The sequence below is a fragment of the Embiotoca jacksoni genome, unplaced genomic scaffold (genome assembly GCF_022577435.1).
Source record: "Embiotoca jacksoni isolate LCO1_2020_lvr unplaced genomic scaffold, fEmbJac1.0.p SCAF_91, whole genome shotgun sequence".
Lineage (NCBI taxonomy): Eukaryota > Metazoa > Chordata > Actinopteri > Embiotocidae > Embiotoca > Embiotoca jacksoni.
The window spans coordinates 120,835-139,939 of NW_027185449.1; the positions used below are offsets into that span (position 1 = coordinate 120,835).

The following is a 19,105-nucleotide window of genomic DNA, read 5'->3' on the forward strand; positions in this document are numbered from 1 at the left end:
ATCCCAGATTCCTCTGAAGATCCTCAAGTTTCAGAAGAAAACAAACATGTCCGACTGAATGTGGAAGAAAAGTCCATCAGATGATCCAAACTACATCTACAACATTTGATGTGATGTGATCTGTTTGAATATTTCAGTCCAACATCATCACATGACTCCAGACCAGTGTGAACAAGCACATACTGAACATTTATTTGTTGCAGTCTTATGTTGTGGAAAAGATTTCCAGTTTTATTTCAATGTCAGACTTTAAGGTGAAAATCCAGAGTTTCACAGTCGATCATCCAGTGAAGGATTTTTCTTCTTCTATGAAGGTTTTAAATGTGGACGTTGCTCTGCCACAGTCAGCGGACTAAACCAGAGAAGAAGAAAACAGACTTTCCCCTGAAGATCCTCAGTGTGGATCAGTAGAATATCAGCTGATGTCTGCAGTTTAGTTTCACCACAACTTTCACATCATGTTCATCTCAGCACAACTAAAACATGGAGTCTTATGTAACCAGAATAATTTAATCTGGGATCTTAATTATTATGTTTAGGAACGATGTTATTGTCCCCTTAAGTAAGGTCGACAGGTTGTCACGTAGCCGTTTTCCTCTGTACACAGAAAAGTCCGAGGAGAGTCAATGTTTTCCTGAATATATCATCTTTGTTACTCCGTGCACAGAGATGGATAGAAGTGATCATCCATGTCTCAATAGAGGATGTTTGTTTTTCCGTCGTCTGTGCTTCGGTATGGTAGGAGTTGTGAGCAGGAAAAGATTAATCAGATTCAGCTAAAGAAAAGTGAACTTTAAAATGAATGTTGAACGACGAGCCATTGAAGAGCTGCAGTTTCACCAACAGATCCTTAGAACTTTGAACATTTGATATCCTGGTGAGTTTATTGAAGTTCAATGCTTTTTTACTGTTGCATGCTAGCTTCGTTAGCAGGAATGCTCGACGATATTTAGAAGTAAGTTGTGTATTTTACAAAAACCAGTCAGGATAAATCTGAAGGGGAAACAAAAAACATTCCTGACGATGTAATGATTGTAATTGAATGCCGCCCAAGTCTAGTATATTTATGAGAAACACTGACATCACTGAAAGCAGCATGGAGCGACTCCAACCCTCTACTGACCTCAGAGTCTGTAGTCATCAACATGAGACATGAAGGAGCTGCAGCTGCTGATTAAACAGAGAAGATCTACAACAGTAACAGACAGTGAACTTACTTCAGAGTCTCCAGACTACAGTGTGGACTCTCCAGAAAACCACACAGCTGCTTCACTCCTGAATCCTGCAGATTGTTTTTACTCAGGTCCAGATGTTTCAGATGGGAGGGGTTGGACTTCAGAGCTGAGACCAGAGAATCACAGCTGATCTTTGACAAACTGCAGCTCTCCAATCTTAAAATAGAATAAAAGATGGAGATAAAATCACGTGATTTATCTGATGAGTTTGTCCAACACACAACACCACTGTAGATTTTCTCCTTAAAAACCAGAGTCTGAAGAAGATTTCATGACATTCAAATAATGTAAAATGTCTTCAGATTTGTGTTCATGAAAATAGTGAAACTTCACTGACTGCTGCCGTCTCTTCAATGTATTCAAATCAGAAGTTCTGATTCAGTTCATGAACTGACCTCAGAGTCTCCAGTCTACAGTTTGGACTCTTCAGTCCAGCAGACAGCTGCTTCACTCCTGAATCCTGCAGGTAGTTGTCACTCAGGTCCAGATGTTTCAGATGGGAGGGGTCAGACTTCAGAGCTGAGGTCACGACTTCACAGTGAGTCTCTGAGAGTCCACAGCCAACAAGTCTGTAATGACACAAATGTTACTAAATATGTTATTATGAAAGACGACACTTCATATTTACTTCCTGTGATTGATAATAAACAGTTTGACACTTCCTGTTTGACATTCACGCTGCGTTCCAGATTTCTATTTATTACTTCATACTGTTAGTACTTAGTCTCGGTGGCTCAGTCGATGTGACGCATCTTCTGCTGCAGAGGATTGTGGGTCAGAACAGCCAGAGCAGCATGCTGACCTGCAGACTGTAGAATACGACCGAACGTAGTACAATATCCTGGTACTTTTGGAGTACTACATTTAACACACTATGTATTGGGACATACTGATCTTCTTCTGCCGCACTAAATAGTGTGGTCGTATGGATACTGGAACGCAGGTGCTGCGTCCCAATTGTCCACTACATGGTGACTATATAGTGAACAAACTCCACTCTGATTGGCCACTCGTCCACTATGTGGTGTCGTAACGCAGCAAGGGTGAGTCTTCACATCGGTGCATCACGTCTGCTACAGCTGCCTCCATGTTTCTCCCTCCACATCCCAGCAGCTGCTCTCCAGCATCTCTCTCTGTCTGTGATTATCTGAGTGGAAGCAGGTGCACCGGGACCGGAGCAGAACCTCACCAGCTGCCTCAGATCTCCATCAACAGGATACGTAACTCAGACCCAGCGCAGTCACACCCACCCTGCCAGATCGTACACGCTGTTCAGTCTCATTCCAGCTTTGCTTTCTTGCATTTTGCTGAGATTCTGATCCAGTTATTCTCTCCATCAGTTCCAAAATGAACAACACAGGAAAGAGAAAACCAGCGCAGAAGAGCCTTAAAGTGCAACACCACTGAGGGCCACTAGGGGCCGTCTCCAAAGAACCTCAGTCTCCATAGACTCCCACTGAAAAAGCATCAAGTTCTCTCCTGAAATACAAAGTCAGTAAATGTTTTCCACAAGTCATCATGGTGTCATTAGATAAACTCCCTCCTTCTGATCAGTGTTCTGGTCCTTCTGGAAATAATTCATCATTCATTAGATATTAAGACTCAAACACAGATATGTTTGGGGGCGGAGCTGTTTGATTGACAGGCCTGGAGTGGTTTCAGGGTTTACTGTTCATGTGGGCAGTGCCTAATGTCCCAGGGCTCCCTGTTAGGTCCACTGATTGCTCCTCCCAGCACATCAAAATATGGTCCCTTCTGGGTCCACAACATCAAGACAGCGTCGGCTGAAATGTCCGATTGGAGTCTTCAAAACGAGCCCTCACATCCTGATGGGTGACGTCACGGTGGGCTGCACTGTATGCAGTCAATTAATAGTTACCTGGATGTAACTTCAGTTCTATGAGTACGTTTCGTGTGCTACCTCATGTAAAGCTTCAGCAGTTTCAATGATATCATATGGTGGTTTATGAAAAATTCATTTTGTAAATATATTAAAAACCGGATGAACCAGAATCCAACCAGAACTACAACTGACATTAATGTTTACAACAAACCAGTGGAACACTGTTTAAAGAATAATGACAATGTTCAAGTGAGAATATTTGAAGAACCAAACTACTGATCTGATTGATCACGTTAATGATCACATGTGGACTCACCGAGCCGTCCTGCAGTTCCTCACAGCTGGGATCAGTCTCCGTCGTCCCTCCTGTGATGTGTTGTACTTCTTCAGGTCCAACTCATCCAGAACCTCCTCTGACATCTGCAACATGGAGGCCAGACCTGAGCAGTGGATGTCAGAGAGTTTCTTCTCTGATCTGTTCTCTGACTTCAGGAAGTCTTGGATCTCCTGATGGACTGAGAGGTCGTTCATCTCCATCAGACAGTGGAAGATGTTGATGCTTCTGTCTGGAGAGATTTTACAACTGTTCATCTCCTTCAGGTTCTTGATGGCTTTCTCAATTATTCTTGAACTGCTCTCTTTCTGACTCAGCAGGCCTCTTAAGAGTCTCTGGTTGGACTCCAGAGTGAGGCCATGAAGGAAGCGAACAAACAGGTCCAGGTGGCCACTTTTACTTTGGAGGGATTTTTCCATGGCTCCTCTCAGGAAGTCATCCAAAGGAGGGAAACCATCATCATTGTTTCCGAGAGACTTTTCTTTTGAATCTGTCTTATCTTCCAGGAAGTCCTTCAGGAAGTCCTGTAGCACCTTTGTGTTCCTGTCGGTGAAACAGTGGAACATGTAGATTGCAGCCAGAAACTCCTGAACGCTCAGATGAACAAAGCAGTAGACTGTTTTCTGGAAGATCACACACTCTCTCTTGAAGATCTCTGTACAAACTCCTGAGTACACTGAGGCCTCTGTGATGTCCAGACCGCACCGCTGCAGGTCTTCTTGGTAGAACATGATGTTTCCTTCCTCCAGATGTTCAAACGCCAGCCTACCCAGCTTCAGAAGAACTTCCCCGTCAGCCTCCGTCAGCTCCTGTGGACTCGTCTCGTGTCCACCATACTTGTTCTTCTTCCTCTTGGTCTGAACCAGCAGGAAGTGTGAGTACATGTCAGTCAGGGTCTTGGGCAGCTCTCCTCTCTGCTCGGTGGTCAACATGTGGTCCAGAACCGTAGCGCTGATCCAGCAGAAGACGGGGATTCCACACATGATGTGGAGGCTCCTGGAGGTCTTGATGTGGGAGATGATGCTGCTGGACCGCTCTTCATCACTGAACCTTCTCCTGAAGTACTCCTCCTTCTGGGCGTCAGTGAAGCCTCGTACTTCCGTCAGCCTGTCGACACACTCAGGAGGGATCTGATTGGCCGCCGCGGGTCGGGAAGTTATCCAGACGAGAGCCGAGGGAAGCAGATTCCCCTCGATGAGGTTGGTCAGCAGCACGTCGACGGAGGACTCGTGAGTGACATCAACGAGCTTCCTGCTACTGAAGTCCAGAGAGAGTCTGCTTTCATCCAGGCCGTCCAAGATGAACAGAAGCTTCCAGACAGCGAGCTGCTCTGCTGAGACCTTCTGTAACGTTGGATGGAAAACACGGAGCAGCGTGAGAAGACTGTACCGCTCATCTCGGATCAAGTTCAGCTCCCTGAACGACAGCAGAATCACCACGCTGACGTCCTGGTTCTCCAAGCACTCGGCCCAGTCCAGAGAGAACTTCTGCACCGAGAAGGTTTTTCCCACACCGGCGACGCCGTTGGTCAGAACCACTCTGATGGGTCTCTGCTGGTCGGGGAAGGCTTTAAAGATGTCGTGGCACTTGATTGGAGCGTCATGGAGGATCTTCTTCTTGATCTCCAGCTGCATCACCTCATGTTGGGTATCAACCTCTTCACTCCGTCCCTCTGTGATGTAGAGCTCCGTGTAGATCCTCTTCAGGAGGGTTCCACTTCCTCTTTCATCACTTCCTTCAGTCACATGTTCACATCTCCTCCTCACACTGATCTTATGTTCATCTAAAACCTGCTGCAGACCAACATCTGGACAAAGACAAGAACAGCTGTCAGACTAAAGAAAGAGAAGCTGCACACAAACCAAAGACAGGAAGAGGAACCTGGTTCAGTTCTGTTGGATTTACAATCATTTAAATGTCTGACGTAACAAATGAGACGGTATAAAGCAACAGGTACAGTTTTCAGAACCGAGTCCTCAACGGACAGATGGACAGTCTTACTTTGTACAGTGCCGGTCTGACTGGCTGTCTGCGGTCCAGGTCTGGTTCTGGATCTTTGTTCACACTGGGGACAGGAGGAGTCTCCTGATGGAGCCGACTGGTCCCAGTAGGAGGTGATGCACCGTCTGCAGAACCGGTGTTCACAGCTGGTGGAGACGGGATCCTTCAGGACGTCCTGACACAGAACACAGCAGGACAGCTGCTCCTCCTCAGGGACACCCCTCCTCTTCCTCAGTCTGTCAACACATTTCTTCATCACTACAATAATCTGCTGATGGTTGTTCTGGACCTCAAAGAACAATCTACTGTATGATGGAGAGAACCGAAGCTCAGAGGTCCACTTACTAAAGCTTTCAGATCTTTATCGGCTGAAATATGTTGATTGAAGTGTGAAATGTGAAATAGAGGTTTTCTGGTGTTTTACTACAGAAATACTTTAAACTAGAATCCTCCTGATTTTAAACTGCACTGATAGTTCTGCTTCATGAATGAAAATATTTCAGCTGAACATTTTGTCTTCATCCTCAATGAATCATCTTCCATGTGGTCAGTTTACAACAACAACAGTCTCTTACTTTGAGTCTGAAGGTTCTGGTTCAGTACTGAACTCTGGAGGTTCTCTTATGGACCGATCACAAACATGTTTTTATGTTTTTTTCTGACTTGTGAAATGAATGAACATCAATGAAAAATGAATAAAAAACAAAACAAAGTCCTGATTGAAACAAATGCTGCTGATGTGTCTGCACTTCTTGTCTTCTTGATTCTTTCCCTTCAGTTCAGGTTGATTTCACACATGGAGGCCCGTCTGTTTCTTCATTACTGTGCAGGGTTTCACTTTGTTGTGTTTGTATGGTTGTTGTTGTTGTTGTTTGTTTCCCAGTTTTTGTTAAAAAAAAGAAGTAACTCCAACACTGATTTAGGATTGTTTTTAAGATTGTCTCGAGACTGTTATTAGAACTTTTCAGTTCAGCTGCTCAACACAACCACACAGGACAGCTTCTCTCTTGGAGATCATTTCTATTGATTATTCAGAGGACGTCAGCTGAGCAGGTGATCCTTCAGTGTGTTCCAGGACACATTCAGGTTCCCACTGCTCAAAGAATGAGGTCCTATGAGTCCCAGACCACCTCCGAATGTGGTCTGATCAGATCTGATCTCAATGTGTATTGTTGGTATGTTGAGCTGCCCACTTGTGATTGGATCAGCCAGGACAGATGTTGTTTCCATGGTAATGCCAGGTGTAAACAGGCTCATAGAAAATAAGTTTGTTCTGGTTCTTCCAGCATAAGACTGTTAATACTGAGTGTTCAGGTTGCTGCTGTTTTGTGAAAGGAACTTAAAGAACATTTAACTTTTTCTTTTCCATATTTGACTGTTGTTGATAAACATATCACATATTAATTGAAGGGAAACCAGGTACAGAAGAAGGGACTTTCAGTTAACGTCAATAATTTGGGGTCTGAAACTGTTTACAACACTTGGAATGACGCTTTACAGTCGAAATGAAGAGTTTCACATGTCAACGTTAACTGTGGACTTTGAGCAACAGCATTTGATGAAAGAAGGAGGAAACAAGATGCTTCTCTGTGAACAGCCCCTTAACTACCATCCACCGATACCTGTGAGGCCTTCATGGGACACCTGTAAATTGTAGCATCTACCGATATCCTGCATGGGAGGACTTGAGACAGTCCCTCCAGGAGGTTTATTTGTGATTGTTGAGATTAAAAATGTTTGATTTTGCAGTGGATTTTCTGAAAAATTGCGGGAATTGGAAAAAATTGTAAGTTGACAAACAAAGATGTGATTTTTTTTTTTTTTTTAAAGCACTACCTGATAGAGGAATGAATATGTAATCACTTCCTTTGATAATGATCATGCTGCACATCACAGAAATATTTTTGTTCTAATCTTACTTTTACTTAATTATTGAACTTATTGAACCACGGGGCTAAAAGTTACAAAAATAAATCATAAAAGTGACGCAGCTTTCCAGAACAGACAGTCTGTGACTGTAATATAGAAACAAGGACTACATCAGCTGTCAAAATAAGAGCTTTAGATGATGATTAATTAACATCAATTCAACACATAGACACATTGTATGCACAGAAACAAAGAGCAGTCTCTTGTAACTTGACTTTGTATATGCATGTTTTTAGCATACAATAACATATAATCACTTCTATTGATAATAAGCATTTAATTAGAACATTTTATTGTGAAGGCCACTTTCCACACAAACCCTGCAGCTTCCTGTTGTTCTGCTTGTTCCTGTTTCCTCCAGTGCACAGGGTTTGTTTTGGGTGATGACAGCAGAGGAGGCAGAGCTGTGTTGATTGTAAATGAGGAGTTCATTTTGGTAATAAAGTGAGTTTTGTTTGAAATAACTTAATTTATGCCAAACTTTAAGCACAGCTTCTGCTGACGACAGAAACTTCTCATGGAATGTAAAAAAATGACAAGATCCCCCAAATATTGCAGTTTGCTAGAATTCGCTACAGGAAATAACCTGGTTCCACTCTGCCCCTCTAAACTGCATGAGTCCCTGTGTGACCGGTCGCTCCAAGGGGCCAGTAAAAACTCTGACCTACAGACCAGTGGAGAAAAAATGTTACGTTGAACCCTGCAGGTGTGAACAGGATCTGTGACACGACAGCAGCTGTTCCAGGAAGTGACGTCAGCTGCAGAACCTCAACACACTAAGTTCTGTTATAACCGACAGTTTGGAGGTTCAAAGGTTTGTATCAGTTCTCTTACTTTGAGTCTGAAGGTTCTGGTTCAGTACTGAAGTATAGAGGATTTCCTTTGGACCAATCACTCTTCAGAGACAGACAGATGGATCCTGGAGACTCGGCTCTCTGGCTGTAGAACTGATCTCTGCAAACACAAACATGTTTTTATGTTTTATTCTGACCTGTGAAATGAATGAACATAAATGAAAAATGAATAAAAAACAAAACAAAGTCCTGATTGAAACAAATGCTGCTGATGTGTCTGCACTTCTTGTCTTCTTGATTCTTTCCCTTCAGTTCAGGTTGATTTCACACATGGAGGCCCGTCTGTTTCTTCATTACTGTGCAGGGTTCCACTTTGTTGTGTTTGTATGGTTGTTGTTTTTTGTTTCCCGGTTTTTGTTCAAAAAGTAACTCCAACACTGGTTTAGGATTGTTTTTAAGATTGTCTCTGGACTGTTATTAGAACTTTTCAGTTCAGCTGCTCGACACAACCACACAGGACAGCTTCTCTCTTGGAGATCATTTCTATTGATTATTCAGAGGACGTCAGCTGAGCAGGTGATCCTTCAGTGTGTTCCAGGACACATTCAGGTTCCCACTGCTCAAAGAATGAGGTCCTATGAGTCCCAGACCACCTCCGAATGTGGTCTGATCAGATCTGATCTCAATGTGTATTGTTGGTATGTTGAGCTGCCCACTTGTGATTGGATCAGCCAGGACAGATGTTGTTTCCATGGTAATGCCAGGTGTAAACAGGCTCATAGAAAATAAGTTTGTTCTGGTTCTTCCAGCATAAGACTGTTAATACTGAGTGTTCAGGTTGCTGCTGTTTTGTGAAAGGAACTTAAAGAACATTTAGCTTTCTCTTTTCCATATTTGACTGTTGTTGATAAACATATCACATATTAATTGAGGGGAAACCAGGCACAGAAGAAGGGACTTTCAGTTAACGTCAATAAGTTGGGGTCTGAAACTGTTTACAACACTTGGAATGACGCTTTACAGTCGAAATGAAGAGTTTCACATGTCAACGTTTACTGTGGACTTTGAGCAACAGCATTTGATGAAAGAAGGAGGAAACAAGATGCTTCTCTGTGAACAGCCCCTTAACTACCATCCACCGATACCTGTGAGGCCTTCATGGAACACCTGTAAATTGTAGCATCTACTGATATCCTGCATGGGAGGACTTGAGACAATCCCTCCAGGAGGTTTATTTGTGATTGTTGAGATTAAAAATGTTTGATTTTGCAGTGGATTTTCTGAAAAATTGCGGGAATTGGAAAAAATTGTAAGTTGACAAACAAAGATGTGATTTTTTTTTTTTTTTTAAAGCACTACCTGATAGAGGAATGAATATGTAATCACTTCCTTTGATAATGATCATGCTGCACATCACAGAAATATTTTTGTTCTAATCTTACTTTTACTTAATTATTGAACTTATTGAACCACGGGGCTAAAAGTTACAAAAATAAATCATAAAAGTGACGCAGCTTTCCAGAACAGACAGTCTGTGACTGTAATATAGAAACAAGGACTACATCAGCTGTCAAAATAAGAGCTTTAGATGATGATTAATTAACATCAATTCAACACATAGACCTATTGTATGCACAGAAACAAAGAGCAGTCTCTTTCAACTTGACATTGTAAATGCATGTTTTTAGGATACAATAACATATAATCACTTCTATTGATAATAAGCATTTAATTAGAACATTTTATTGTGAAGGCCACTTTCCACACAAACCCTGCAGCTTCCTGTTGTTCTGCTTGTTCCGGTTTCCTCCAGTGCACAGGGTTTGTTTTGGGTGATGACAGCAGAGGAGGCAGAGCCGTGTTGATTGTAAATGAGGAGTTCATTTTGGTAGTAAAGCGAGTTTTGTTTGAAATAACTTAATTTATGCCAAACTTTAAGCACAGCTTCTGCTGACGACATCTTTTCCAGAAAATTCTCAGGAATTTTAAAAAATGACAAGATCCCCCAAATATTGCAGTTTCCTTGAATTCGCTACAGGAAATAACCTGGTTCCACTCTGCCCCTCTAAACTGCATGAGTCCCTGTGTGACCGGTCGCTCCAAGGGGCCAGTAAAAACTCTGACCTACAGACCAGTGGAGAAAAAATGTTACGTTGAACCCTGCAGGTGTGAACAGGATCTGTGACACGACAGCAGCTGTTCCAGGAAGTGACGTCAGCTGCAGAACCTCAACACACTAAGTTCTGTTATAACCGACAGTTTGGAGGTTCAAAGGTTTGTATCAGTTCTCTTACTTTGAGTCTGAAGGTTCTGGTTCAGTACTGAAGTATAGAGGATTTCCTTTGGACCGATCACTCTTCAGAGACAGACAGATGGATCCTGGAGACTCGGCTCTCTGGCTGTAGAACTGATCTCTGCAAACACAAACATGTTTTTATCTGTTTTATTCTGACCTGTGAAATGAATGAACATCAATGAAAAATGAATAAAAAACAAAACAAAGTCCTGATTGAAACAAATGCTGCTGATGTGTCTGCACTTCTTGTCTTCTTGATTCTTTCCCTTCAGTTCAGCTTGATTTCACACATGGAGGCCCGTCTGTTTCTTCATTACTGTGCAGGGTTTCACTTTGTTGTGGTTGTATGGTTGTTGTTGTTGTTGTTTGTTTCCCAGTTTTTGTTAAAAAAAAAGAAGTAACTCCAACACTGATTTAGGATTGTTTTTAAGATTGTCTCGAGACTGTTATTAGAACTTTTCAGTTCAGCTGCTCGACACAACCACACAGGACAGCTTCTCTCTTGGAGATCATTTCTATTGATTATTCAGAGGACGCCAGCTGAGCAGGTGCAAAACGTCAGCTGCAGAACCTCAACACACTAAGTTCTGTTATAACCGACAGTTTGGAGGTTCAAAGGTTTGTATCAGTTGTCTTACTTTGAGTCTGAAGGTTCTGGTTCTGTACTGAAATCTGTAGGACGTACACTCTTCAGAGACAGACAGATGGATCCTGGAGACTCGTCTCGGTCCTCATCTTCCTCCACACAAACACTCATCTTCTGGACTTCAGTCCTTCTGAGAGGAAAACCAGGAACACTGACTGAGAGCTCAGAACAGGAATCAGGACAAACAGGTTGTTCAAGAGTCTCACCCAAACACAAACAGGAGGAAGTACCACACACTAGTTTTTACTCCTTTTCTTCCAGTCTAGTTGGTACATTATCTCACTTCCCTTTATTTTCTCCATGTTTCCCTCCCATGTGTCTTTTCCTTGGAGATGATATAAATATGTGTCACGTGTCTTTCTACCTGGTACTCAGGGATTATGAGTTTTATAGAAACAGATACTGAATTTAAAGGATTTTCCAGCTGAAAGACAGCAGACTCCTCCTCTCCCTGACTGTAATATGATCCATGACACCTGGAAATGAAAAATCTTGACCATGATTAAAGTTGTTTCTTCCTTCATCAATCAGACCTACAGCTGCCACATATCCAACAGTTTCAGGTGTAAACAGTAAATGTGTTATTTTCTACCAGCTGCATGTGTTTCCTGTCCAAACGGTGTGACGCAGTTTCAGAGCAGCTGGATCAGCTGAAGTCTTTGTAACCACAGATGGATCAAACTGATGAGCTCATTCAGACTCTTCTTCCCTCCACAGTCCACAGGGAGAAAAGTGGCTTTCAGACTGACAGTAGAATAATAATAATGTTGTTAACACTCACCTGCCTCGGCAGTCAGTTTGTCTCAAAATGGAGTCTGAACTCCTTGGAATTTTGAGTTGTCTCTACCTGTTGTCAGGTAAGATCAGCTGATAAAGTGTTGCTCCTCCCCTCTCTGTTAACAGGAACACCTGTACTGCGTGTGTGCGTGTGCGTGTGTGTGTGTGTGTGTGTGTGTGTGAGTGTGTGTGTGTGTGTGTGTGTGTGTGTGTTGCTCAACATTGAGCTTTTTAAAATGATGTGTTTATGAGTTTCTCTCGTAGCTTGAACAGGATGATTAGAAAGAGTTTTAGTTCATCTTTGTGTTCATCATCATCATCATCATCATCATCATCATCACCAGCTGCTCACACTGTGGCTCCACAGTGACGTCAAGTCACACGTGATTTCCTATGAGTGTGAGCCGCAACATCTTGTCGCAAGGCCTCATGGGAAATGTATTTTTTGAATGCCATCAAATTATCTCCAGTTTCCTCTCGATTAAAAAGATTTTACTGTCCAGGGAAGAATTAAATTCTCATTTATCTTAGAATATGTAGAGAAACCGGCAGGAACAACAACAGAAAATTTAATAATGCATTTCTAAGGCAATATTTAGTAAAAACAATGTCCCCTAGTTTAATGAGCTCACTTAACTTCAAAAACTATGGGGAATCCAAAGTACAAGCTATGAGAACAAATTTTCTCAAATTTCCAATCCCTCCTTAAAGAATTGTGTTTGAACCGGAGGCCTTTAGATGTTGAAGGTTTCTTGTTCTTTATTTTTTTTTATCATGTCTTCGGCTGAGTTCTGATTAAAACCGTAGAAGTGGAGTTCTTCCTTTTAATAACTCTAAAATCGGGAGTTGGTGCAGATCTCCGAGGAACGCGTCCGCTCAGTCCGCCATCCAACGTGTGTGTGTGTGTGTGTGTGTGTGTGTGTGTGTGTCTGTGTGTGTGTGTGTGTGTGTGTGTGTGTGTTTTGAAAGACAACAGGACACACATTTCCATCCACATGAACACTTTTATCTTCAGAACAATAAATATTTCATGTCTGTAGTTCAGAAACAAAGAAACATTGATAATAATAATATATTTATGTACAGCTGAAGTTTTAAAATAACATCTCTGTTCACACGTATTTCACACTTTACTGTTTTACACAACCACACGTCTGTCTGACGATCTACACAGGAGGGAGGCGGTCCGTCCACGCACACCACACACATTTCCTGTCCGACCGCCCGACCTCTTGACCCCCTGACCTCCTGACCCTCTGACCTCCTGACCTCTGAACCAGATCTGATGTCTTAAAAATGTTCCCATCACATCTGTTTCTGTTAGAAAGTCTGAGCCTCTGTTCCTAATGGCGACTGACCACAGACAGACGGCGGGCAAAGAGACTCCGCCCACAGACAGAGGGTGCGCAAAGGGGCTCCGCCCACTATTATGCTTCATTTAAGACTGTTCTGTACATTCATGTTTATAATACAGTTTCATTCAGTGCAGATTAATAAATACTCATGCAAACTGATGATGGAGAGACCGGGCAGCGAAAAGGAAGGGAACGTCTAAAGAACCACACCTGCTCCTACATGTTCTAAAAATGCATGTTCTCCTTATGTTCTAAACCTGCATGTTCTCTTATGTTCTTAACCTGCATGATCTCCACATGTTCTAAACCTGCATGTTCTCCACATGTTCTAAACATGCATGTTCCCCTTGTGTTCTAGACCTGCATGTTCGCCACATGTTCTAAACATGCATGTTCTCCACATGTTATAAGCGTGCATGTTCTAAACTTGCATGTTCTCCAGTTCCAAAGCTGCTGTTGTGTGGAACCTTAATAAATGCTGACAGATGATCTGTCTGCAGCAGGAACCACGTTCTGTGCAGGTGGAACCTTAAGTCTGGAGAACGGTTCTCTTCTGGTGGATGTGGAGTCACACAGACTAGAACATGCAGCAGCAGCGTACGGACCTTTAAACTGGGAACATGCTGTGGAACACGGAACATGTTTACGAGGTAGCTGTGATCCGGTGCTCCTCGAGAACTTTCCTGTTTGTTTGTCTGGACGTGGTTCCTGTGAGGAACCATGTTCCTGCAGGGACAGCAGAGACATGGAGGACCCACAGTCCAGAACCCGAGCAGATCAACATGCCGTGTTGATCTGCTCGCGGACGTGTTGCTCGTTTCCATGGAGACGTGGCTGACAGGCTGCGTGATGAGTCACATGTGCAGGCGTGTGTTAGCTGGGCATGCCGTGGGCGGAGTGAAAGGAACCATCAGTCTGAGTTAGAACAAGTTGTATGTTAGTCACAGGAACGTATTGGTTCTGTTGTAAACAAATTAAAAATTAAAACTCTTCAATAAAATGTTCCAATCAGAAGAAAAGAAAAGTCACATCGCTGCACAACAAAATTAAAGATGCTAAAAATACCGAACAGCCCGAGGATACGTTATGTTAGTAGAAGCTCATCACAACAATATTGATCATAATATCAGCAGAACACTCTGAAAGTAAAGGGTTCTTCAGACCTAAAACAACAGGGAACCCACGAGGGTTCTCCGAGGAACCCACGAGGGTTCTCCGAGGTACACGATTATCACCGTGACAGTGTTTCCCAAAGCTCAAACAGCCTGAGGAACCCAGATGAACCCTTTAACAGCCTGGAGAACCCAGAGGAACCCTTAAGCAGCCCAAACAACCTCGAGGAACCTTAGAACAACCTGAAGAACCCAGAGGAACCCTTAAACAATCTAGAGAACCCTCAGGAACCTTCAAACAGCCTGGAGAACCCTCAGCAACAGTCAAACAGCCTGAATAACCGAGAGGAACGCTTATAAGCCTGGAGAACCCTCAGGAACCTTCAAACAGCTTGGAGAACCCTCAGGAACTTTTGAACAGCCTGTAGAACCTGAGGGAACCTTCAAACAGCTTGACGAACCTGGAGGAAGCCTCAAACAGCCTGAAGAACACAGAGGAATCCTTAAACAGCCTGGAGAACCCTCAAGAACCCTCAACCCCCTGGGGAACCTCGAGGAACCCTTAAACAGCCTGAAGAACCCTCAGGAACCTTTGAACAGCCTGGAAAAACTGGGAGAACCCTCAAACAGCCTGGGGAACCCTCAAACAGCCTGAAGAACACAGAGGAAGCCTCAAACAGCCTAGAGAACCCACAGAAACCCTCAAACAGCCTGAAGAACCCACAAGAACCCTCAAACAGCTTGAAGAACCAGAGGAACCTTAGAACAGCCTGAAGAACCCTCAGGAACCTTTGAACAGCCTGGAGAAACTGGGAGAACCCTTAAACAGCCTGGGGAACCCTCAGGAACCCTCAAACAGCCTGAAGAACACAGGGGAAGCCTCAAACAGCCTGGAGAACCCACAGAAACCCTCAAACAGCCTGAAGAACCCACAGAAACCTTCAAAAAGCCTGAAGAACCCACAAGAACCCTCAAACAGCTTGAAGAACCAGAGGAACCTCAGAACAGCCTGAAGAACCGGAGGAACGTTTGGATTTTAGAGCATACGGTGGTTCATTGACCTCTGAAAACAGAACACGCTGTACAGTTCATATCTACAGACGGTGCATTCAGGTGATCACAGGGAAACCGACATCAGAGCGTGGGAGGGATTTCCCATCATCCACCAGGTCAATGCTGGTTAATATTCATGTGAGGCCGACTGAAAAAACGTTCTACCAGCCGTGGTGGGCTTCTTCCTGCCTGACAGCCAATCATCTCCATGAGTGGAGTAAAACAGGAAGTACACTGTGACCTGGCGTGGTGCGTTTAAAGTCAACCTGTAAAATTAGGTGCAAGAATGAGTCTGTAGAGGAAGTTCAGTCCGGGAGGGATGGTACCGAGTCGGTCCAGGAGAACCGGGTCCATCAGTCTGCTAGAGGATGAGGATGATGAAGACCTCATCATTTAAAATGCAGTGAATGGCTTCATATCTTCATCTGTGACCCGATCAGTCTGTAAATTGGAGTCCTCTTTATCACCATGATGAAGGACGAGTCCTCTTCATCATCTGGGATCTGTTCGTGTCTGTGGATCATTTATGAACTTTCATGTTTTCATCTTAAGATGATTTATGTTCTGATGATGATGGTGATGATGAGGATGGTGATGATGATGGTGATGATGATAGTGAATATAGTGATGATGATGAAGAGGAGCTTCATCTGAACACATTCCATCTGGTTTGGGCTTTTAGTACTTAAATGTTCTGTGTCATTGTTTCATGGTTAAGAACAGAACCAACCTAGAGGGAAGACCCGAGATAAAAAAAAAAACTTTAAATAATAATATTAATAATAATAACAACAAAAATAATAACCATAAATGGAGCTTCTTTTTTTAAAATCAATAAATAATTATTGTTGTGGAAGAAACATTGCCTAAACTAAACCTTGTGAATTAACGTCGCGCCCGGTGCTGAGAACATGTTCTGAAAGATTCTGTCGGATGGTCCGGTTCATGATGACCGTCTCAGTGAGCAGGATGAAACACATATTATCACTTCATACATATTTATACTGCGGGGCACGTTGACTGGTTTAATACAAGAGTAAAGAGAGTAACTACAGCGCCCCCTGCTGACAGCCTGTGATCCAGCAACACTCACTTCACTTCAGAATCAGTCACACCTGGAGGATTTATCATGGCTTTTAAAGGTTTGCAGAGTTAGTCTGAGCGGGAAGTCACGTCCTTTAGGGGCGGGGCTTTAAATCACAACTCCCCTCCCTGCCCGTGCGCACACACACACACACACACACACACACACACACACACACACACTACACCAGGCTAATGCTAACCCCAATCAACACGGTTAGCACTGAGCGCTAACCCTGTTCTCAGGCACTGTTCCCCTCATGTCTCTGAACCATCTTCTGAAGAACTATAAACATGTCCCCCGGAGTCTCAGCTCTCTGAAGGTACAACGAAGGGATGATGAGGACATTCTTTAACCAAGACAGCAGGGCTGTGTGGGAGGAGTTGTTCATGTGACTGAACAGCAGGAGGCATGTTCTTGGTGCTTGTCGCCCTGGAGCCAGGTGTTCAGGTGTGTCCCCAGGGCCAGGTGTTGGACCAGGTGTTGGGCCAGGTGTTAGACCAGATGTTGGGCCAGGTGTTGGACCACGTATTGGACCACGTATTGGACCACATATTGGACTAGGTGTTGGACCAGATGTTGGACCAGGTGTTGGACCAGGTGTTGGAGGTGTGTCCCCTGGGGCCAGGTGTTCAGGTGTGTCCCCAGGGCCATGTGTTGGGCCAGGTGTTGGACCAGGTGTTGGATCAGGTGTTGGATCAGGTGTTGGACTGTGTCCCCTGCAGGTGTCGAGCTGTAATTGTCCCTCTCTGTCAGTCAGAGTCTTTCTAGCGTCGAGGGAAGTGGATGTGAAAGTAACATAGGCTGAGTAACTTCCTCTTTCCCGCCCTCAGCGCTCTCCTCCTCACCAGGCGGCCATTTTGACACACCTGCACTTGCTCTCCCCCTCCCCCTCTCCGGCTCCCTCTCAGCCCCGCCCCCCGGTGGGTGGCAGCGGGGTGGCGCGGCGCTGTCCGAGCCTTCCGCCTTCTCACACGACGGTGCTGATCCGGCTGACGGGTTTGGATTTGGGCCCGCCCCCTTGTCCCCCTCCCGCCCCTGGTGGGTGCGGGGAGAGCGGGGCGGTCGACGGGGGAGGGAGGGGGGAGTGCGGAGGGGGAGGAGGGATGGAGGAGAGCGGGGGGTACTGGGCCGTATAGGGCTGGGGAGGAGTCTGGGTGAGGAGGCGGGCCGATGGAGTCTGGGGCGGGGGGGGAGAGAAGATGAAGTGGGTGGAGGGAGAGGCGGAGGGGGAAGGGCTGAGGGGGGAGTGTGTGTGCACGGCGTGGTTGTGAGCGTGAGTATGAGCGTGCGGGTGGGGCTGCGAGTGCGAGATGGTCAGCGGCAGCTTGGCTCCGCCCCCCGGCCGCCCCACGGGATGCGAGTGGTAGAGTCCGTGGGGGGTCGTTGGGGTGACGGGAGAGTGGGGGGACAGCGGGGGGGGCGTGGTGAAGCCAGGCCCCATGTTGTAGCGCGGGTGGTGGGCGGGGCCATGCGGCCCCCTCTGGTGGGGTGTGTGACAGGGCGCGGCGGGCCGGCGGGGGGCGGAGAAACGGTGCGAGAGGGCGTGGTGCTGCACGTGATAGCGGTGGTGGTGGTGGTAAGGGGGGGGTGGGGTCTGCTGCTGCTGGTGCCCAGTAACATTGACTCCGCCTCCTCCACTGTTGCCGTGGCAATACTGGGCGTGTAAAGCCTGGAGCTTGGACGGCCCCCCTCCCCCACCTCCGCCCCCTCCCGAGTCCACCTGCCCGAGGTGGGCCGATGGGGAGGGGCATGGGGAAGGGGAGGATGGGTGGGGGATGGGCGGCGCGGGGGCGGGGTAGTGGGGGGGTGATGATATCATCAGGGGACTCGGGGGACCCTGTGGACTGGGTGATGTCATCATCAGGGGACCAGGAACCTTCCCTCTGCGGCTGCCGAAGAAGTTCCCCAGCAGGCCGCCGCCCCCCGCCATCCCTCCTCCGGTCCCAGCCCCGGCCCCGCTCCCGAGCGGGGAGGAAGTGACCCCCCCCTGGTTGTGACAGAGCCCCGGCCCACCCCCCACCCCCGTACCGGGGCTCTGAGTAGGGCGGTGCGGCCGGTAAGCTGCTGGAGACGAAGGAACCATCATGGGGCTGTAGGACAGACCTCCGACCTGCAGGGGGCGCTGCTGGTGGGCACGAGGACTGCTAATGATGGAACCCTGAGAGGAGGAGAGAGAAAGAGAATGAGATCAAGAATCAGACGACGGATGTTTGGACCACCGGTTCCACTTGATTTCAGTTTCCACCCACAGAGACGTTTTCTTCGTTGTCATCTTGTGACATGTTTAAGACCCTGAAACTGTTCATCAGTGATGATGCAAAACATGCAGCAGTTAGAGAGGAAACATGCAGCAGTTAGAGAGGAAACATGCAGCAGTTAGAGAGGAAACATGCAGGTCTCAGGACCGACATGCAGGAGGCGGAGCTACTGCAGGTTAGAGGAACGTTCAGGGTCGTCTGAAGGTCAAAACTCAGTGGAGCTGAGCATCTCAGTCTGAGACAGTTTGTCCTCCTGACGTCCCTCAGAGAGACCGTGTGAAGACGTCGGTCTACTCGGAGGACAGCCTCTGAGCCTCCAGAACCTCATCTGTGCCAAACAGGAAGTTCTGATGTGATGAACGAGTCACAGACTGTATTTCCTCTT

General features: G+C 45.6%; 2 protein-coding genes across 8 annotated transcripts in view; both read right to left on the reverse strand.

Moving 5' to 3' along the window:
• The window catches only part of LOC138193630 (NACHT, LRR and PYD domains-containing protein 12-like), a 54,884-nt gene extending 42,991 nt beyond the window's left edge, over nt 1–11,893 (reverse strand). Inside the window, exons 1-8 of one of the 3 annotated variants that reach the window (XM_069141767.1) lie at nt 11,860–11,893; nt 11,071–11,208; nt 10,431–10,550; nt 8,177–8,296; nt 5,414–5,649; nt 3,395–5,219; nt 1,631–1,804; nt 1,218–1,391 (exon numbers count right to left, since the gene is read on the reverse strand). In XM_069141767.1, the coding sequence (XP_068997868.1) occupies nt 1,218–1,391; nt 1,631–1,804; nt 3,395–5,219; nt 5,414–5,649; nt 8,177–8,296; nt 10,431–10,550; nt 11,071–11,189 (2,768 nt within the window). In that variant the 5' untranslated portion in view covers nt 11,190–11,208; nt 11,860–11,893. Of the gene's footprint in view, nt 1–1,217; nt 1,392–1,630; nt 1,805–3,394; nt 5,220–5,413; nt 5,650–8,176; nt 8,297–10,430; nt 10,551–11,070; nt 11,548–11,859 lie in introns of those variants that run through there. The other 2 variants (XM_069141769.1, XM_069141768.1) reach the window with 2 other exon arrangements.
• Nucleotides 11,894–12,839: 946 nt separating this feature from the next.
• Nucleotides 12,840–19,105, reverse strand: part of LOC138193628 (IQ motif and SEC7 domain-containing protein 1-like) — a 56,700-nt gene continuing 50,434 nt past the window's right edge. For all 5 annotated transcript variants that reach the window (XM_069141763.1, XM_069141762.1, XM_069141760.1 and 2 more), the window contains one exon: nt 12,840–18,620. In XM_069141763.1, the coding sequence (XP_068997864.1) occupies nt 17,430–18,620 (1,191 nt within the window). In that variant the 3' untranslated portion in view covers nt 12,840–17,429. The remainder of the gene's footprint in view (nt 18,621–19,105) is intronic.